General features: G+C 42.3%; 1 protein-coding gene across 1 annotated transcript in view; it reads right to left on the bottom strand.

Annotated features, from left to right (window-relative positions):
• Window positions 1–463: 463 nt before the first annotated feature.
• The window catches only part of PGM5 (phosphoglucomutase 5), a 197,211-nt gene continuing 174,686 nt past the window's right edge, over window positions 464–22,988 (bottom strand). Inside the window, exon 11 of the mRNA XM_004459397.5 lies at window positions 464–5,132. Within this exon, the coding sequence (XP_004459454.1) occupies window positions 5,043–5,132 (90 nt within the window). The 3' untranslated portion in view covers window positions 464–5,042. The remainder of the gene's footprint in view (window positions 5,133–22,988) is intronic.

Here is a 22,988-nt window from a genome sequence, read left to right on the forward strand (position 1 = left end):
CCTGCCACATAAGTGGGAAACCACATAAGAGGAAATCCTGGCCCCTTTACACAAAGCATGAATTTGAGAATCTGTGATTTGAATCCTTGATGTCAAGGACATGGGGACTGGATCTGAAGGTAACTTATGATTGTCCAATAGGAAGCTGACCATTGACTGGCAATGCAATTTATTATTCCTCTCTTGTCATCTCTTCTTACCCTTCACCAAGAAGTTTATCCTGAAACCTCCCCTGGGCGTGAGCACATCCACTGACCTGAACATGCTCCATCACTGGGCTGTCATCTAGAGTTTGCACATGTAATAGATGGCTTTTCCAATTACTGATGACATGAAACCAATGTTAATTTTGGTTTACATAAGAAATTGTTTTAATCTATTTACCTCAATAAATTTTGTACTTAAACTTTCTTTTGGTCTTTTTTTTTTTTTTTTCAGTATCAGGGAAAAAAATCAATAGAAGAACATAAGTCAAAATTTTAATCTCATGTGAAACCAACACAACATCCAGATGAGTTCATCTTTATTTTTTGTTTAAACCCAAACACTGATATAGAAAATAAGCTGGGTGACTTTTGAAAAGAAATACTAATAGGCACTTAACTATGTTTTGAATGTATTTACTCTCAATCAAGCATCAAGAACATGGGTATTACCCAAAACAAATTCTAAAAGACATGGAAAGATGACAAGGATTTCTGAGTAGCCCAGCAATTAGTATCCACTGGATGAGTCAGCTAAAAGTGTCCTGTTGGGGTTGATAATAATATATTGGTCACCTTCTAGAGGATTCACGCAGAGGAAGTAGATATATCTCTTCTCCTGCCACAAGCTTATGATAAAATTAATGATGTTGGATTGGGAACCATAATTTTGTGAATGGGAGGGGGAGCACTTAGAAATGAAAAAGTAGAAAAGAGGAAAACTTCCACTGCAGAGTCTTAGTCTCTTCTCTCAAATGCAGGCACACATGTCAAAGGGGAAGAGAAGTTCTCAGAGGCAATGGCTCCCTGATATTTTAATATCCTTCAGAGTAGCAAGTTTACATATTCAACTGCCCCCATCTCCCAAAAGATGAACACAAATTCAGTTTTAGGCTAAACCATGCTGCATCTTTTGAAGATCTGAAATGTAGTGGACAATTTTTACCCCTCCACTCAAAAACTCACAAGTACTTTTCTGACCCCCATGTCTAACTTTCATCACATTGTCTTTGGTGAGTAATCTCCCCAGCTCACCTATAATGCAGAGCACATACTAGATGCTAAAAGACATGGAAAGATATTGAGGACATAGGTTTACAATCCATATCTTCACCATAGTCTATAAAGTTCCATGACAACTTAGTCTGATTCACATCCCAAGTGGGCTGTCAACTGCAGGAACTATTTCCATTAATAAGAACTCCAGCTGCTTGGAGTGGAGCAAGCATTTTGCTAAGCTCTGCTACCTCAGATAATCTCTTGCTGTTTGTAACTGCTGAAGGGCCAAAGACTGATTTACTAGTGGTTACCTCTCTTCCAAAGGCACACAGTTTCTGAGACCCTTCTGTACTTAGGAATGGAATTCTCCTCAAAGCAAGTATCTGGGATTTCAGCGTCCATGTGTTTTGCAAGCACCTGGTATGTAATCCAGCCATATAGAATAGAGTCATCCTTTTATGTCACTACCAGTTCCGACGTATGCTTTTCAAATTCCTACACCTGCCATAAATGATGAATCTTGCTGCCACAGTAAATCTCATGCCTCACTCTGACCCACAGATAACCAATGAGAATTCACCACATCATTATCCCTGTCACTGCTTGTGCACTGAACTCTGGCTCAGTGCAGCCAGCTCTTCCCAATGTACATCAATTTGGAAGCTTACTGTGCAGAAAGCCTTCACATCATATCCAAGTTCAGGTTGCAAAGTCATGCAAAACTATTTGTCCCACAAATACTGTGGATCTGACCAGGTGCACTCTGATCACTTGATGTGATCTCATTTTAATAATGGCCACCTCCCCATTTTCAATGACTGCTAATAGATGCAAGAATCAATCAATGGACAAGGCAAAACAACTTTTTGTCTGACACCTAGTAGGATGTTTGATATCCTTGGTCCCCTCCTACTAAATGCAATTAGTCCTTCTTGGCACATTTACACACACATTTCCAAAAACCCCAGGGGTGGGTGAGGGAATTGCCTGGTTGGGAGCCACTACATTAGATATCATTGCTTGTCATTATCCTGGAGACTCATGATATAGTGAGCCCCTTGATATCAGTAGATCACAAAAGTGGCCCTGACAGTTGCCACACTCTATCTACAATCTCTTCTCTAATTGACTCCTGTGGTCCCCACAAACTCTTGGACCTTGCAAGTCTCATACTCTTAAGAAAGACTAGTGGTGGAGTTCCACCTTTAAAAACATAAAGAACATGAGTGGAGAAGAGCAATTCCTGTCTTTCACTTCTCCTTAAAATAAGACAAGAGGACAAACATATATAGTTCAAGAAGGATAGCATGGACTTTATGTAAGGCAGCAATAACACCTCGGCAAAATGAATTTGAGAAGGCTGAAGGGGAAACTGTGTCCTGTACCCGCTGCAGCTGAGAAATGATTCTGTAAAAATAAGTGGCTTTGCAGTGGCTTCTTTCTATAGCTGAGCCCAAGTGTTTGCTCTGCCTGTTATCTGCAGACCTATATCTGCTTCCCCTCCCGCCCCCATCCGAGCTAACCTCTCACTAGACCCCAAACAATCCTCCTCTCCAGTCATCCTTGCTATCATCAACTAGTCTTCGTTCCTTTTATCTAAATCCCTCATGAAATTATATAAATGGTTACAAATCCCCAGAAACTCCTCTTTGCCATCAATGAGTCAATTGCTTTTCTCTGCATTTCCACAACACATAGCTTGTAAACCATTGTAACATTTATGTCTACCTGATTATTTGGAAATGCTTGTCATGTCTTCTTTCCTAAATTAAAATCCATAAGGGGAGGAATAGTATTTTATATATCTCCCTAAGTACCTAAAACAGAACTCTACATAGAGAAGTTCCTCAATAATGTTTGCTGAGTGGAATGAATTGATGCATGATGGATGAATATATATGTGGGCTGTTAGACACACATGGTTCCACACTAAAATGAAGATGCAATTTTGAAATAAGTTATTCACATTTTTAAAAATTATAGATGGCTAAAAGTTCAGCAATGTGAGAAAAAATATTTTTGTACCTAGAGCTGATTACACCAAAGAATGCATCTAATTGTCCAGACCAAAGCAGAGTTGTTTAATGACTAGATGGCTATTCTGCTGGTATGGGACCTCTACTTTAAATATGATGAGAACAAAAACTACAGGACAAATTTCACTCTGTCTTTAGAATCTCATAACTGGTTCTGTAGAATCTTGGCTCAAAGTCACTCTCCTATTATTTTGAAATGAAGGCAGCTACGATGAAAGACTAGATGCCATTTTACTTTTTGTTGATACCTAAAGGCAGTTTGGAGCAATTCACTTTTTCTGTTCCATTTTTTAATGAATACCCCATATCATATTCATAATAATGAAATCCAGCTCTTGCAAGTGTTCTGAGAGGCAGATTTTTCGGAATAGGTGAAGATTACTGGAGTTTCTCAAATTGTGAAACAAATAAGTAAAAACCCACAACCCTTGGGTAGGTTGAAATAAGGAATTCCTTTTTATTGGCTACTAAGTGTCCTAGCAACTTTCTGACGGAAGCATAGATAGAAAAAAGAAACAAATACTTTACTGGGAACATTTGTTTGTTTGCTCTAACCTGGACTACAGCAGTAATGCATTGCTTAACGGTCAAAGTGCACGGAGTCATCTCCACAAACGGCATGATATGCGAATGTGCTGTTCCCAAGGAAGCAAAACATATGCAAACAGGTCCCATGCCCCGAGTGATCTGGCCGAGGACAGGCAAAGGCTGCTAGAGCTGCAATATCCTTTTCCCAGGCAAGGAAAACCAGCTGTAATTCTGCTTTCCAGCAGGGGTCCCCACCCTTTCCTCCATTTCTACAGGCCCACAACTGTACCAGCAGAAACGTTTTCTTTCAGCAGCCACTTCATTTTCTCCTTTTACAGCATTCCATTCCCTTCCTTTACAGCCATGACAAATAAGATGAGGACTATGTCCAAATAAGTACATTAAAATAGGCCCTTATTGGGAAACTCAGAAGAACTAGTGGACATGGCAGCATTCTGTCTTCCCAGGAGGAATTCATACAAATTCATGTGTCAATCTGTGGGATGTAATCAAGGAAGTTCCTGAAGAATGTAATAAATTCATTTGCAGAGCCCTATCAAGAAATTGCTTCCTACCTATGTAATGAATAACTGGACTTGAAGGAATATAGTCTGCTTAATCACTAAAAGAATATTATTTACAAAATCAGAGAGCAAACATCCTTTGAAATATTTTGTTGGTAACGTGCCATTGTGAACTGTAGGAAGCTTTAGAAGATGTGAGAGAAAGTGGCACAGGAGTGTGTGGGAATGGAATAGGGCAGGCTGGGAGGTGGGACATCAGGAGGGCTACAATTTCTCCCAATGTAGAACAACCAAACCTAGGATGAAAAAATAAATCCTCCTCCAAGCTCCGGAGTGTCTTCTGCTTGCGCGGGGGCACCTGTAACTTTGGGTCAGGTTAATTCCGGTACTGCTCTCTTTCTCGCGTTATTTCAGAACCTTTTCTCACGTGGTACCAATGATGCACAGATGTTGTGATTGTGAGTTTCCTAGCCCACTTATTTTTTCCCACAAGAAGAGGTTCCTCAACATAGATATCAAATGATAGTGCAGCTTTAACAGACATCGAAAGACCCTGTTTCATTTGGATGAACTGGCCAAAACCAAAACGAACCAGGTTTTTTTTCCTTTCCCACCCACCACCCCCCAACAGCAAATCTTTTGTTTTTTCCCCCAAAGTCATAAAAGGCACAAACAGGTAGCAAGAAGGCATCGGTGAAGCAGGCTCCTGCCAAGTGCTCTCTTTTGGCCCTGGTGAGTGATCTTTCCGCCATTCAGGTGATGACGGTGGGTCCCCTTCGGCCAGTTCTCTCATGAATCTGGGATATTTTCAGCGCGATGGCTATGAGAGGGCTCAGCACTGCCTGGAAAAGGAGGAAGAAAACGTGAACAACTCGAGTCAGTCATGGAAAGGAGCAGTGTGACAGATTGGTACTGCAAGCCTCTGGATTCAAATTCTGATTGGCTGCTTTGGGGCAGTCATGACAGGCTGGACACCTGCCCTCCTGGACCTTCACTTTCAGCTCCATAAATGAGGTTGGAGTGGGCAGGATGCGGAGGTTGAGAAGAGGATGATATTCAAAGTCTCTTTCCAGCTCAAAAAAACCCCACAAAAACACAAAACAACAACAACCCAACTACCAGAGCATTTCATGAACAGGAAGGTCGGGAAACTCTACAACGTCTTCTTCTGCTCCACCCATCCACCCACCCATACATGCAATGTGATATAATTTTTGTTTTTTCTCATTGTGGTTTTTCTTCCCCTTTCCAAGGTGTCCTTTGTGCTTTCTTGCCTCAGAGGAGGTTTATCTGGCAGGGTGGAAAGCCAAATTCTCTGCAGACAATCCTTCTTCTTGGTTTTTATCCTCCAAAAGCTGGAGGCTTTGAGGGGATTATGTTAAGGAGAGGTAGAAACAGTGTGTTGGTGACAGATTTTCCAACACAGGGAAGGGGGTGGAGATCTGTGTCCCTCAGAAAGGTGGCAGGGCCTCCGAAGGAAAAGGCTTCCAGGTGTACCTTGGAGGCTGAACCCTGAAACACAAGGACTCTCAGGCTGAGAGAAGAGCCCCAAGCTAACCTGGAACAGAAGCCATGGAGCCTCTCACTTCCAGGGACCATAAGGGTTTGTGAAAAAGGACATCAGTGATGACCACCGTGGACTAATGAGCCCTAGTGAGGGCCTTCCACCCATTTTCCAGGCACCACAGAACTTCTTTAGATTTTTATATAACCCTAGGGAGTTCTGGGGAGTGGTCCTTCAAAGTTCCTGAGACTGAAATTTTATACCAGCCTCTTGGAACAGGAGTTGCAGGTCATACTTATTTTAAAGACAATGAAGTAGTATATTTGTCTAGTCCGAGTGTGCTAAATAAAATATATATGTATCAGAATGCTTGCTCCATGAGTGCAGGAGCTATCTGCTGTCTTCAGAGCTTAGAAAAGTGCCTGCTGCTTAGGATGCATTCAATTCATAAATATTCAACAAATATTTGTGGAATAAATGAGCACTATATCAGTTTGATGAAGAGATTTCTGTGGACATTCATGAAGACATTCTGGGCATGTGGGAAGGTCAGCTGTACTGGATTTTTACCATCATGTTTTTCTTTAGAACTCATACATGTGAATCCCTAAGACCACTTGTACATGTGAATCCCTAAGACCACTTCTCTCATATTAGCAACCATGCATAAAGGGGGAGAGAGAAGGAGAGAGAGCAGGAAAGAGCAAGAGAGAGAAAGAGAGAGAGGGAAGGAGGAGAGACAAAGAGACGGAGAGATTGATTTTCTTGAGGCAATTGGAAAGACCCTTAGGATAGGGCATGAAATGAATCATTGACAACTGTAAGCCGCCAGATGCAAGATTGTTTAGGTGGAACTGGAAGCACAGAGTTTGAGAAGTAGGGAGGAACACGGATGACCTAGTTTGATTCCTTCATAACACAGATGAGGAGACTGAAGTCCAGAGAAGAAAAATGATCGGCCCAGCATCACATATTGTAAGTGGCTGAGCTAGGATTAGAAAAAAGTGATTCCTCATCTACTGCTCTTTCCATCATATAATTCTTCATATAAAACCTGTGAGTGAGAAGGAAAAATGAGTCTAATGGAAGAAGTGGGAGAAACAGTGGGATCTTGATCTCACAGTGCCTTACAGCCCCTTCACAGATAGAGGGATTGGACAGGACCAACCAGCCATCCTCATGGACCAAAGACAGGTGGACAGGCAGAGGGAGAGTTGTTCCTCGTTATATAAGTATATTCCAAGTTCCAAGTTGATTATTCGGGAATGGAGGGAACACATCAATAGAGACTTTAATCATTTACATTAGGAGTGGAGAATCTAGGATCTTATTTCTAAATTCTATGCTTCTCAGAGACTTTAGCATAACTTTTCTACAGTCAAGAGTACAAAGCAGAGAATACTTAGCTTGGTCCAAACCAAGTTGTCAATACTTTGATTCAAGAAGAAACTGTAGCATTGATGTGGAGAAAAGTAGCAGAGGGAAGAAGATATATGATGAGATAGCTTTCCACTAGAAGGAAAGCTGAAGGATGAAACATGGGACTTTATGGCATAGTGAACCCTGTTGAGGGCATTTTCCAGACTTGGAATTGTCCTAAATGATATTGCAGGGACAGATGCAGGACATTATATATCCTACCATAACCTACTGAAAGTACTGGGGGAAAGCCTATACTACAATGTAAACTATAATCCATGCGGTGCAACAGTGCTCCAAAATGTATTCGCCAAATGCATGAATGTGCCACAGTGACAAAAGAAGTGGTTGATGTGGGAAGAGTGGGGGTGGGGTGGGGAGTGGAGTATATGGGAACCTCTTATATTTTTTAATGTAACAATTTTTGTCATCTATGTATCTTCAAAGAAAAAAAGAGTATTATTAATAAGTATTAAATCATAAGTATTATTATTAAGTCCTTCCTCCCCCTGTGGGGTTTGGTGGCTGTTTGCTCTCATCTTGAGTTATTAAGTATACCAGCTGAAGAGGGAATTGGAGTCTGTCTTTATTTAAAATTTTGATATTTTCTTTATCATGGACTTTTTGCATTAATTTTGACATTTAAAATATTACATTACAATATTTATCTTGATTACTGCAATTTTTAGCACCCCCTTAAATTCTGCACCTGGGCCAACCTCACCCTGGCCCAGCACTGCTTTAGATATTAACTTGTTCTTACCCCCTGCAAGAAGGGAAAGGACTTTTCCTTTCATTTTTTTCTCTTCTTTTCTCTTGCTTTTATGTGTTTTAAAATCAATTTTTATATAAATTAGAGCCATCAAAATAAAACAAAACAAACCACAAACTGAACTTCTTAACCTTGACTGGCAAGAGACAGGAGAGGTGTAAATCTGAATGTCACAAGATTCAAAGTAAATAGTTAACTGACTTTTTGGGGGAGAAAAACAAAACACTAACCAGAAACACAATCACTTATTAAGTGAGATTCGTCTGAACTTAAGCAGGAAACCCAGCACTGGGCTGGTCTCTCCAAAGGGCATGCATTAGCAGGACCATGGAAGTGTGTGTGTGTGGTGGGGGTGGGGGGAGTGGAGGATGGTGGGAATGGGGGTGGAAGGGTAGGGTGACAGTACTTGTCTTAGTTCATGTGTTGGGGCAGGTAATACAACCCAGAGAATGCAGATCATCCAATAGCAGAAAACTCTGACATTCTGGCATCCATAACACAGGAGTTCTTAACAAATGCCATTTTCTCCTGGTCCTTAGGGGCAACTTGCGCCAGCACTCCCACTTTGGTAAAAGCCTACGGACTCATTAATATGAACTAACTATAAGGAGCAAAGAATGGAGTTAATAGCTAGAAGACTGGTCACCAGAAGATAGAATGAGGGTAGAGAATGGGGAACTGAGGCTTAATTTGTGCAGAATTGGTAACAAGGTTTATTATAAATGTTTAAAATTGGACAGAGGTGATCAAAGCACATTAGAGTGAATATAATTCATATGCCAATATTGGGGTATGACTGTGGTTGAAGTTTAGGATACTGTATGTCACTAGAAGGAAAGCTAAAGGATGAAACATAGGACTTTATGGCATGGTGAACCCTGTTGTGGATGATGAATGGGATTAATAGTACAAATATAAGAATGTTCTTCCATGAATCAGCACAAATGTACATTAATGTACATTAATATTACATGATACAAATAATAGGGTGACATTGGGGCAAAATACTCCTAAAGTAAATTATGGACTGTGGCAAATAGTAATATATTAATACTTTTTCATCAACTGTAAAAAACAAAAGTGTTATGCTAAGTGAAAGAAACCAGGCACAAAGCACTGCATATTATTTGACTCCATGTACATAAAATGTAAATAAAAACAAATTGAGATGGAATTCTCTGTATGGCAGAGAAAAGAAAGAAGGACTGAAAGGTGACTAAGTCATGAAGAGACAGAGTTTTTTTCTTTTTGAAGTAATGAAAATGCTCTAATATTGATTGTGGTGATGAATACACAACTCCGTGATTATACCAAAAGCCATTGAATGTACACTTTGGATGGAATGTATGGTGTTTGAATACATTTCAATAAAATTGCTTTAAAAAGTCTGATGATGGGGGAGAGTGTTACTGTGGGGGGAGTGGTGGGGTGGGGGCGGTGGGGGCGAATGGGGACTCATTTTTTTTAATGTAATATCTTTTTAAAAAATGAATAAATTGAGTAGAATTTGGAAAAAAAAAGTCTACTGAATCTGGAATGCCTTACTTTCTCTTATGATTCCATTCAAACATTCTTTGTTAGTTAATGTGCTATTTGCTTAGTCTAAGGCAGTGATTCTCAAACTTGAGGGTGCATCAGAATCTCCTGGAAGTCCTGTTAAAAGATTTCTGGGTCCCACTCCAAAAGTTCCTGATTCAGTGTGTCTGGGGTGGGGCCTGAGAATTTGCATTTCTAAGGAGTTCCCAGGTGATGCTGATGGTGAGGTCTGGGGATCATACTTTAAGATCCACTGCTCGCAGTCCATTAGAACACCATGCCTGTCAAGTCCATGGCTGCTGCTAAAGGCTTGGCTGCCCTGTTTGAATCACATGATCTCACTCCCTGGCCACAGCTGACTGGACAAGGAAAGGAGCCCTAACTTAGAGGCAGCCAATCTGTAGGCTGGCCAGCAAACTAAGATATAGCTTCGGGCAAAAACTTGAACCAGCAGATCGGATTTTCCTCTGAGGGATTTGAACTGGTAAGTAGGGAAAGAACAAGGCAGTGGGAGCTAAATTAACCATGAGGTTATAATTAATCAACCATGAGGCTATAAGCATCTGGCAATTCAAGTAGGAGAGAGCAGAAACTCTGAAGATGATGACAAATTGTAAGAAAGGAAGAAGAAACCAGGAGAAAGAAAATAAAGAGAGCAGAGGGAAATAACAGAAGAGTTGGTAGAAGAGAATGGCATGAGTTTAGTACTTTCCAAAAATAAAGATCCATTACCTCCTGTTTGGAGGGCCTGAGTTGAGAACTTTGCTCTAGGACTAGTCTCTTGAGACCTGTACTAGTGTTGGTCTGCTTATGCTCCCAATTAAAAAAAAATTATAACAAAGCAAGAGAAAGTCATGTTAATAAAACACACACACCCAAAGGATGTTTTTCTTGGCTCATTTTAAGAAGCCATCATTATCCAGCTTCCTACTACCAGTAAGAGAAAGCCTTTTATTTTCTTATACTATGAAACGTTTTGCAAACTATAATTATTAACTCCCTCTCCAAACCAGCTCCCAGAGACACCTTCCCCTTTCTGCTACTAGTAGATCCCACCAGTTTGCACTGGCTTGGCTGGGAGTGCTCTCTGGTGAGTCTCTCTCCCTTTCTCCCATCTAAGCAGCTGCCAAATCCTCCAATCATATGTCTGCAATGGCTCCCCACCCACCCTCTCCTTCTCATCCTGTTTCTCCTTCTTTACACAGTCCCCTACCATCCCTGGCTTGCAGAAGTCCAGACGGGCTTTATTTTTTTAAATATATTTGATCACGGTGAAACCCAGATGTAAATGTCTTCGGCAGCTTCAAATAGGCCACGGTCAGCTACCGGCGCTCAGCATGGCTGCCCAGGGCTTTGATGTTTGGGTCCTACCCCCTGTGGAAGGCAGAGTAACGGTACCATAGAGATAGCCAGGCCTATCCCTTGGAACCTACAAATGTTACTTTATTTGGATAAAAGGTGATTAAATCAAGGGACTTGAGATGAGAGAGGAACCTGGATTATCCAGGTGGGCTGTAACTGCAATCAGGGGGGATCCTTATAAGAAGGAGACAGAGGGAGATCACACACACACACACACACACACACGCACACACACAGAAGTCAGTATGAGGACAGAGGCAGGTGAACTCCTGGAACCGTGCTGAGGAATGCCAGAAGCTAGGTGAGACAAGGCACGGATTCTCCTGTGGAGCCTCTAGTCCTGCCCGACACCTTGACCCCGACCCGCAGACACTGATTTCAGATTCTCTCCACACCTGCGAGAGGATCCCTTTCTACTGGCTTAAGCCACCCAGCTTGGGAACTTGTTACGGCAGCCATAGGACAGGAATGCACCCGTGCTTCTCTCCCTCAGCAATCCCTGCCTACTCCTCCCCTGTCCGCTGCACCTCTCACCTGCAATCTCTCAGCCGAGGCAGCCCCCACTCTCTCTACTGCACCTCCCCACATCCCTCAAGGCCTCCTGCATAAAGTCTCTTTGAGACCCCCTTCCCCACCCGGGTGGGATCTCTTCATTCACCGAGCCCCTTGATTGCATCTCTGTTGATTCTGTCTTGAGTTAAGAGAATTTGCTGGGGGGAGTAGGGGTTCTCTTCCTCCACCGCATCTCACTAGTCACTGAGCTACTGAAGGCAACATTTTCTTAAATATCTGTTTTCCCTCTTGGAAGTGCTTGACCATAGGAGATGCTCAAAATAATAATTGGTGGGCCTGGAAAATTATGTAGCAGGGTGATACATTGTGTGTTTAATACAGTAGGCTAATCTACTGAGAAGTAGCGTGGATCTCTGAACCATCTTCATAAGGAAGATTCATCTAGATTCATTCGGAAGAGAGGAAACTATCCATCCATCCCCCCACTGCCTACTCTGCAATCTAAGAGTCTAGGCTTTTGTTTCTTAGGCCAAGACTCTCTGTATTGGCTGGGAATAATTAATAAAAACTTAGGTCGTTCTGGTGGAGCCCCCAAGTGCTAATGTGGAGAAAGGGCTAGGGTAAAGGCTTCCTACTTCCAGAGTTGAAGAGAAAGAAAGTTGCTCAATCCAGAATTGCACTAAAGAGAAAAGGATTGTGAGTTCTGGAAGTGGATAGAACCCTAGAGTCCTTGGATACAAGTCCTTGGATGCAGCTGAGGAGGGAAGCCCCAGGACAAGGATGGCCTGTGGGCAGAGGCAAGGGCTGCTGCACGTGCCCAGAGCAGCCCACCAGACAGAGGTGGGGGATCGACACTCGGTGGCGGCATCACTGAGCAGCAGCAAGGACCAACAGCCTGACGGTGACCACAGAAACCTGCAGTCTTCCCTGGGGCAGCACAAGCTGTCTGCTTGCCTTCCACCCCTCTGGGCTGTCCTAGATGATCTGGAAAAGTGAGCCCCAAATGACCACTGCTGAACTTCCTGCCAATTCAGACAGGTGGCTGCTGAACTAGAGATAGTTGGAGTCACACAATAAAGAAATGTGATATTTTTATGCATCCTAAGAATTGTGGAGCTATTCGTCCCTGTTATGATTATAAACATGGAGTCATCCTCTGGCTATATTTCCAAAACATCTCGGAGTTGGAGACAGTCTCTGATTACACTGTCCTTCACGTCCTGGACACTTATGTCATATAATAGAGAGTCAGTACAAGTATCTGTACAGTTGGGGGGAAGGGAGTAGGGAGAGGGGGTGAATCCAGGCCATTTCCTCTCACCATGTCAGGACTCTTGGTAGGGGGCTGCATCTTCCCCAAGGAAGGGGTGCTTTTGTCTTCTCACAAAGATGCTGCCCACTAGCCTCATCCTGTCACTCCCATTGAGAGTACCTTTTTCCAATTTGCACAAAGGTGCCCTAAAGGCTAGATGCTGCCCTAATTATAGCAGCCCAGATTTTAGGTGACAAAAAAAAAATGACTAGCTATTTTAAAATCCATTTGGAAAGCATGTAGACATGACTGCCGAAAACAAAATAAAATACCTTCTTCCTAATAAAAATTAAAGGAAAATGCTAGACAATCTCGACTTTTTGCTCTTTAGTACAATACCTACAACCTGGTACTAACTTTAATTTCCTTTTCATGTGATAAATCTACCTATTTATCTTGACCCAAAATGAGCAAAAGCTTAACCAAAATAAGCCATGTGAAAAATGGCTAGAGGTAAATTCCAGGTCAGAGCCCAACACTGAGAGAATGAATTTATCTTGTCAATATCAGAAAAATAGGCCTCCACAAAAGCTGTGTTTTGAGGGGGGTGGGTGGTGGCAGGTGGAGCCATTCCAAGACGTAAGTGGATGAAATACTCCCAAAGAAGTTCAATCCAAACAAAAAATAAACTAGGGTTTTGCGAATGCGATGACATGCTGAACAGAAACCAGATTGGCCAGACAGGGCTGGCCTTCGCAACTACCCTCCTCGCTTTTGCAATTGATTTGGGGCTTTAAGAGATGAAGGGCAACATTTAGATTGCAAATCCAAGATAAAGTAAGAGTCATGAGGTCTCTCCTCCTATTTATTCAAATGTGAGCCCCGTTTGGCTCCACACGCCGAGGAATGGTGAACACACTGGTGAGGCATCTGCAGATGCAGCTGAAAGGCATTACACAGAAGAGCTGTCCCTTTCACTGTCGTGTAGTGTAAATATAAACCCACGAGCAAGTGTTTACAATTTAAACTTAGTAGAACGTGATGAATTTTGCTGGGCTTCGTCTCTGCTCATCCTACCCCGGTTCTGCCACCAAAAACAATAAGACTGGGGAGGAGGGTTACCAATTGATTCAGATCACCACACTCTCTGCCCCCATGCCCACTCCACCCCAAAACCTCCCCATCATGACTTCACATTTCTCAGCTTTGGGTATGTGTACCACAGACTTCAAATATTTCCTTTATGTGGAATTCGCCTATTGGTTTAGAGGGAAACTAGGGTTACCCACCTCCCATACCTGCCCCTACCACCCATGACCACCACTTATAAAACTGTTAGTGATAGCAAAAATATAACTGCAAGTTTGCAACCAGTGGTTAAAAAGACAAAAGGAGTGGAACAGGTGTAGCGCTTGCTTTGCATGTATGAGGTCCTGGGTTCAAGCCACGGTACTGCCTAAAAACAAAAGGACCACTCTCTCTCCAGTTTATATTACCCAAGGGCCCTTTCAAGTCACTTGCCTCCTTTTTCCCCCGCCCCGCTCTATTCCCTAGTGACTTCCAAAACAAAGATCTAGGCTATCAGTCCTCATTGTCATTCTTACAAAACTGGGTTCTTATGGTTGGACCAACAATGTGATTTTACTTGGCTTTCTGCTCATAGATCCCAGGAAGCCTCACTTCTTAGAGGTGAATTAAAAGCATCAACAGAAGTTTCCCAAAGATTGGCCAGCAGACCTGATGATAAGAGTAACCTGGGATACTGGCTGTACAGTCCAGTCAGAGAAGCCTCTGGAGTGAATCTAGGGAGCAGGCAAGGAATGGAGAGCTCTGACCAGCTCCCAGTGTGATTCTGATGCATAGCCAGGTTTAAAAATCAAAGTAAGATGTGTTGTGCTACTTATTCTAGAACTGGCAGTATGGAATAGCAGTTAGCACCTGGACTCTGAAGCCAAATTGCCTGGAATGAAAGCCTGGCTCTATCCCTAATGAGTTGTGCAACTTCGGGTATTAACCTCTCTAAGCCTTAATTTTACTAATATGAAATAGGGAGCACATATCTATCTGGTATGCTTTTGTGAGGATTAAGTGAGCTAATGAATAGGAAACCCTCAGAACAGTGCCTGGCTAACGGAAAGCTGTATAATTGTTTGCTATGATCATATGAACCCATGATTGAATTGAGCTAACACTGGAGCATTTTCAAAGCAACACCATGGGTGCCTCAGGGTGTGCACATTGGTGGTCCACTGGCCCTGAATCCCACGCCCCCTCTCTTTTAACTGGCACAAAATTAATATATATTTTTTTATTTATTTAATTTTCAAATGGATTGCCTTTAGTTGGCATTCCAGTTCTAATCAACACCTTTTTCATTGCTTTATGTCTAGGTGAGTTATCTGTCTGACCTCTAGGGTTTGCCATGGGGATCCATGCTCCAGGAGTTACCCATGCCCCTTCACAGGAAGCTGACCTCCCACTCTAGGAAGCTGGTGGCCCCTGTAAGTGCCTGGTGAGTGGTATGAGGTCGGTGGCTCACTCACAGGGCTGCTCCTGAGTGCCAGTAGATAGAGAAGGAAGAGGCCTGTGGAAATAGGACCAGAAGCTCCTCTCTGAACTTCTCTAGGCATTCCCAAGAGATCTCAGACCACTGCTACCCTGGAAGAGCATATGGCTTTTACAGCTCTACTGCTAGGAACCCAAAATGGTACCTCTCCCAGGACTGTGGGGTATCCCTAAGAACTGGAAATTCTTAGACATAGATGGTAATGGGTTTTTCTTCAAGGCTTTCTTCAGGATTATGAAACCAAGCTTAGAACTCCAGCTAGCCTCCCCATATCAAATGTGTGGCACCCCCTAGGCTTTTGAATTTGGGCTGTGTAACAGAATCTAAACACATTCACATACTAGCTCACATTCATCCAAACTAGCTCCCCTTTATACACTTCCAAAAGATAACTGACAAATGTTTGGTTCCTAAGCCCATGCAGGGCTAGGCTCAGAAGGCATATTCAGAATAATGAATGTGACTTTCCTTCCTTTCACGGTGGCAGTCATTCATGCCACACACTGATATCTCATTTTCCTCCCTTGCCTGACCAAGGAAGACTGAGCTTCCAGGCCTCTTTTGATCGGGTGGGGCCCTGTGACTGCTGCTGGCCTAGGATGGAGAGTGGAGGAGGAGTGGCGTCACTTTCAGCCAAAGCTCTTTCTCCCCTTCTGCACAGTGACCAGCACTGTTCAAGAGGAAGGCTGTCCACCCATCTGGATCCTGGAAGGACGGCGTGGAGGAGGGCGCCCTGCCAAGGTGCGATGGGTACGTACCACGGAAAGAAATAAACCTTATTTTAAGTGGTGGCTTTAGGCCACTGAGATTTTGGAGCTGTTGGGTACCACAGCATTATCTAGCCCTTTCTCACTGATTCAAACATTATTCGACAAATATCAAGAGGGAAATATCATTTCCAAAACATTTTCCTAATCAGAAGGCAGTCTGAGCTGCTGAAGCATCTTTTGCTTCTAGGCATGGACCATCTTTATTACACTGGATATTCTGAAGTCAGTTAAAAGGGAAAGAATGGTGTAACAGTCCTAAGCATGGCCACTCATTCTCTGGTACTCTTCCCCCTGAGAGGTGCGATCTATTCCTTCTTCCCTTGAAACTGAGCGGATTTGTGAATGTGATATTTTGTGACTTCTGAGACTAGGTCGCAAAAAACCCGCAGCTTCCCCTTAGAGCTCTGAACAGCCATCTAATAAGTCTGGCTCCTCTAAGACCGGAAGGCACGTAGGATGTGAACGAAGAGGCCTCCAGAGGATTTCAGCTACAGCCGCTTGAGTCACGCCCAAGTCACTTCAATCTTCCCAGCTAAGAGCCCAGTCCTCATGTGACGGGAGACCTCACTGTGCCATGTCTGAATCCCTGACCCACGGATCCGTGAGTATGCTAAAATCATTGTTGTCTGTTAGTATGTCTGTGTCTTGTTATGCCGCTAAGTTGTGAGATGGTTTGTTAAACAATAGATGACCAGAACAAAAGGTAAGCGGTCTAAACAGTACCTTAGGCAGACTTATTGCTTGACCATTCATGAGGTGGGAAAGAAGTTAAGAGGTTAGGAACTAAGTGATATGGAAGACCATAGCGTATGTTGTATGTTAGTTGAATGAATGAATCAGATGGCCCTGGGTTTAATTCCATCTCCAGCACCGATGTGGACAAGGTTCTTAAATCTCTGTTCTTCATTTTATAAATCAGGGTGTTAATACTAGTTCCTACCTCACAGGGTCATTGTGAACATGAAATGAGATAATACAGAAAGACCACTTAGCAAAGTGCCTGCCCCATAGTAAACACTCAATCAATGGTCAGCATTAATAGTATTATTATTAAAAGCTCCCACTCGGTTTTAAATCATGATATTTTCATAGCTTGATTATTTACAGGCATCAAAGCAACTCTTCAGACACTGAATCTGTTTGGCTGGCTATGTTCCCGACGCACTAGCAATTAAAATCCAGATCTGAAAGGCCATATCCTGTCTGTCCTTAAATTGCCACTAAGTCCCACTGCAGAGCTGCTCTTACACATTAGTCTTCATGAGCAGAGGACAAGGGATCTTTTTCACATCATCGCATGGCAGGGGGTCCTCTCTCTCTCGGCATTCCACAGTTGACAACAGTGTTCAGTAACAGGCTGGCACAGCCGTGACCAGGCAGGCAGATGTGTACACAGCATGGCCCTCAGCAGCACGCCCAGCCCTGCTTGCGTGGCTCTGTCACCAAAGGTTGCCAGGAGGCCTCACCCTGGCAAATATGCAGCTTGCACGTATGAACATGAAATACATGCTGCTCTTGCCTGAGCAGCCTTGGAAGCCAGAAAATGTTGTTTCCTGGCTGGGTTTAGGTGACAAGCAATAGAATTGGCTGCACAGCAAGAAAGAGAATTGATTCCGTGGCTTTCAAAAGTCTTGGGAGGGAGAAACACCTCCTCTGGCCCTGATCAGTGGTTTGTGCCTTGGGTTCTGGAGCTGTCATTCTTCTTCAGCAACTTTTAATAGCTGACACTTACTGAGTACCAACTATGGGCCAAGCACCATTGCAAATGCATGTATCTGTTCATCTTTACAATAGCCTATGAGGTAGGTACAATTAACCCCATTTTGCAGATGGGGCTGCCTTCTTGTTTCATCTCTCATACTATGAACAGGTGTCCTCCACATGGTAAATTTAGTGCCACATTTCTCTCAATCTTATGCTTTTTGTTGATTTCTTGGCTTTAAATGACCCCCAAGAGTGATGCTCAAGTGCTGTATAGTGTTCCTAAGTGCAAGAAGGCTGTGATTCATTTGATAAGGTTCATTGAGGCATGAGCTACAGTGCAGTTGGCCATAAGTTCAATGTCAATGAATCAATAATATATATTAAATAAGTTGTGTGAACAGAATAAACAAGGTTACATATTGATCAGCTGCTGGTTGGCGTGCACATTGTGCCCACAGACTTGTAGGAACCTAACTCTGTATTTCTCCTTGGAGCAAAGGTACGATATTTGCCAATTCATGGTCTGTGGAGACTTTATGGAACATAATTACCCCGAATAATACAAATCGACTGTTTGTTCGTTAAGCCAGATATGTCAATTATTTTGTTCAAATAGTCCATAATCTTTCTGATTTTATGTCTACTTGTTCTAATAACTACTGAGAGCGGTTTTAAAATATTTCAGAATGATTGTGGATTTCTATTTCTTCTTATAGTTTTGTTAAATTTTGATTTATAAATTTAAAATTGTTATACCTTCCTGAGAAATTAAGCCTTTTATCATTTTGAAGTCTCCCCGTAGATCTCTAGTAATGCTTTTGACCTTAAAGTCTACTTTATCTGAAATGAACAGAGTTAGTTTTATGGCTATATGTTACATACATTATTAATTATATATTATATTGTATATTTTATACATGTATTTATATTATCTTTCTCTTTCTTACTTTTAAACTTTCTGTATTTCTATATTTAATGTATCTCTTATAATGAGCTTATATTTACATATATATTTTTTAATCTAGACTTTGCCTTTTCCCTGGAGCATTTAGTTTACTTATATTTGTGGTGACACTTTTAAAAAGATGCTTCTATATATTTCTTTCAACTTTTTCCTTTTCAGAGAGAAGATTTGTTTGAATCACCATCACCTAGTCCACCATAACCAGAGGCCTGTCATATAGGGTTTTTTGTTTTCTGTTTTGTTTTTCAATTCCTGCCAATACTTTTGAATCAATTTTAAATTTCATATAAAAATCCAGATACCTTGCTTCATTTAAAGAAACTCTGGCAATCCCAGGCTCATACAGTCCTAGGTAATAATTGGAAGGCCGAGTGCCACCACAGGTCCCCCAAGCCCTCTTGTCTTACACCAGACCTGATCTAGGATTCACTGCCCATCTCAGTAGGCATTTGAATTTGCCTACTGAAGGAGTACACATTTAAATTTTCTTCCTTTTTTTAAACAAATTTTTTATAGAAATAGAGATTCTCACTATGAGAAGCTTAAAGCCTGCTGGGGAGGGCTGGAGATGTACATAAGGAGTCCAGAATCTTTCTGGGAGGGAAGGCACTGAGACCCTCCCCAACCCTGATCCCTGAGATTCAAACTGTCAGTCTAGACTAAGTAGAAAACAACCAAGACATAGTACTATAATCAAGGAACCGGCTCCATCCAACCTGGGTCACACTGGGCCTGGCAAAGGGGCCAAGGGAGAGAATCCGCAGAGCAGAGGTGCTGAGCCCCCAGGCCCACATGGGCAGGGAAAGCCCCTGGCTGCATGCAGCCCTGAGAATAGGGGCTCGTCTGCCAAGGCCAGGGCAGTGATCTGCAGGGGCCAGAGCTGAAGGTGCAGCCCACCATCTCCCTTCGGAGACAGGGCTACTGTTTCTCTGGGAAAGAGTTAACAGCCTCTCTATACTCCCCACAACTGCCACCCCACACCCATTTGATGCAACCAGTTACTGGCAATACATTGGTATTCTCCAGTTTTTAGAGAATTCCTTTGGAAAGAATTTGAGAACGATAAAAGGAGGTTGAAGGTCTGAAGAAGTTTCCCACCACTCTGAAATTGTGGGGCTGGAGGAATGCATCTGAGAATACTCCTGGAGGATGGGTGGGGTGTATTAATTGTATGACAGACTGAAGACAAGCACCCACTTATTCCTATTTATTTTTCATAGGTGAGTGAGCATCAGCATATTTTTTATATGTAGCATAACATAGTAGTTAAGATCAGGGCTCTGGGGCCAAAGTCTAGGTTTGAAAACTATCTACTCTGTTGTGGTGAGAATTAGAGCACACATAAAACACAGCATTGCACCTAGCCCATCTCCAGGCAAGCACGTGCTGCATGCTAGTTAACACCAGTGTGAGGGTTATTCTTGAGGCAGGACAGTAGAGTGGAAGGGAGTGTACCAGCATTCTATCCCCACAGGTTGACCTCTGATAGATAACAACCCCTCTGGCTTCAGCTTCCTTGTCTAGAAAATGGAATTTATATTATCTTTTCTCACAGAAGATAAGAAAAAAGAGAGAGAGAGAGATGGAGACCATCAGAGTGTTCTCAGTTCTTTGAGTCAGATGTTCAAAGATGCTCAAATCAGAGGCAACATTTCTCTGCATCAGTGGCTACTCTCAGCCCCTGGAAAACATCTTTCCTTTTTATTTGTGTGCGCTGGGGCCCCTTAGATCCAGCCAGGTCCAGCCAAAGGGAATGCAGTCAGACTGCAGTTGGACAAAACAATGGTGAAGACTGAAGGAACAGACACCAGAGTATTTGACCACATTCCTTAAGGGTGTATCACATTCTAAAGCAGTTAGGCTGCCACATTCAGCATGAACAGCAGAAGCAAGTTGGAAAGCAAGAGAGGTGTCTGTCTTGACCGTTGTCAGTGAGAGGGATGGTCATTAGCACCAGGTACTGAAAAGATAGAAATAAGCCCTCTAAGTGAAGAGAGAGTCTTCTCTGCAATATAAAGACATTTAGTGAAATTTATGGACTAAGATACATTTTATGAGAGCAAGGAAGGAGAGTTTCTTCTACTTTTGACAAAGGAACAGGTTTTTTGTGATCTTTGCCTTTAAGACTCAGCTGTCATACATATAACCATTAGGTATTTTAAATAATTGACCTTTTCCTACTAATTGAAGTGGTGCTACTTACAATTTTAGCAAGACTTCCTGTCTTAGTAAAATCTAATTAGAACCTTTTTTAAAACAAAAAACAAAAACAACTTCATCCACAGGTTATTTTGAACCTCTCAGCTTGACTTAGTATAATCGTGTGAAGAAAACATTGTCTAACACTGCAGAGTTGATACTGAGGTAGAGTATCTATGGAGATGCAAAGTAAAACTGATTTTGTTTCTCTTTTTGTTAATTGATTTGAGAAGCAGGAACAGAACTTCGAGACATTTGTCTGGGTTATTTTCTGCATTGTTTTTTGGTAATTTTCCAGAAGGGGGAGGGAATGACAGAGGCTGACCACGCTTATAAATGCATCTTAGTGGTTGGTATTCAAGGGGCTTGTCTGGTGTAGAAGGAAAGTCAATTCTGCTAAGTAGAGATGGAAATGAAATGTCAGACTTTAATGTGCATAGAAATCAACTGGGGATCTTGTTAAAATGTGGATTCTGATATAACAGAACTGGGATGGAGCCAGAGATTCTGCATTTCTAAGATGCAACCAAGTGATGCCAATGCTGCTGCTCCAGGAATTACCCTTTGGGTAGCAAGCGTTGAAAGTGCTGTTAGAATTAGCATAAAAAATACCTGATTTTTAAACCTCTTATCTAATCTTATCCAATAAAAGGGCAATGAATTCATAAGGATTGCAAGTTATGAGCACAATTAGTATGAAATACACATCTTGCTAATGTAAGTCAGGGACAGTGTCTTAATTCACCAACACAGAAATGCCCATGTCTCCATACTCAGGAGACTTGAATCTCTGGACTACCCATGTGCCAGCTGGGCCCTGAGCCTCAGCAGAGTGGGGACTCCTATTCTCTGGTTCGATGGTGTTACCGAGGTCAGCTAACAGGGAGGTGAAGATGGTCAACCACCACACCAGGGAATCAAAAGTGCCTACAACAGTAAGCAGAGGATTTGCATCCATCATTCAAGTGGAATCTAAGTCCCCTCTTGATCTAGAGGTGGAGAGGACATCACCATCCCATGGTCCATAATGGAGGAATAAAATATGGACTAGCGTGGACTTACTGATGTTCTACTATAAAACTATTGTGACGAGTAATAGAAGAAATTGTAGCATTGAGGTGCAGAAAGTTTCCACAGTAGTTGCTGAGGGCAGGGAGAGGATAGAAGAGATGTGATGTGGGGACATTTTTGGGATTTTGAGTTGTTCTAAATGATGTTTCAGGATCAGATGCTGGACTTTATATATCCTGCCATAACCCACTGAATGTACTGGGGGAGAGTGTGAACTACAGGGTAAACTGTTATCTGTGTAGTGCAGCAGTGCCCCAAAATGTGTTCACCAAGTGCGATGAGGGTGCCGTAAGGGAGGTTGTTGGTGTGGGAGGAGTGGGGTGGAGGGGTGGGGGGAATACAGGAACCTCTTACATATTTTTTAGTGTAACTTTTTTTTATGATGTATATATCTTCAAAAAAATACAATTTATAAAAATGAAAGGAAAAAAAAAAAGAAATACCCATGTGGTCAAAGAAGGTTTAAAATGTACAACTGGAAAATCTTAGAAAATCACCAAGATATCTTAGCTCTTGTTGAACATCACACCACACTGATCATCCTAGAATGTAACTAGAGCACACACAACAAAGAGCAACAACAGACTTGTGGCTTCCTAGGAGACGTGGGCCTTCCTTGGGGAGTGGGTTTGAGGATCACTGATAAAGCATCTGAAGTGCAAAAGCACTTTGTTTCCAATTCCTGGAAGCCCCATTCACACCAGAATATGTCAGGCATGCCCAAGCTTTGTGTAACTGGGCTGGCCTTGCTGAATTATATGAGTGTTTCCCACACATTGTATTATAAGTATTCACTAGTGCTCTCTCTCATGCTTTTCTTCTTCATCTCATTTATCTGCTAGTTCTTCCTTAACAGTTTTCCTTTCTGTTCCAGCACAGTTATAGTGCAGCTCATCTGAAAATCATATGTAAGCAACTGCTTTAAATAAAAAAAAAAGAACGAACCTGTAGCAGTTTGATATGGTTATGAATTCCAAAAATAGATATTGGATTATGTTTGTAATCTGATCTGTACCAGGGCCTGACTGCGTTATGATTGGGGCTTTAATTGGGCCACACCATTAAG

The sequence above is a fragment of the Dasypus novemcinctus genome, chromosome 8, assembly GCF_030445035.2.
Source record: "Dasypus novemcinctus isolate mDasNov1 chromosome 8, mDasNov1.1.hap2, whole genome shotgun sequence".
Classification (NCBI taxonomy): domain Eukaryota; kingdom Metazoa; phylum Chordata; class Mammalia; order Cingulata; family Dasypodidae; genus Dasypus; species Dasypus novemcinctus.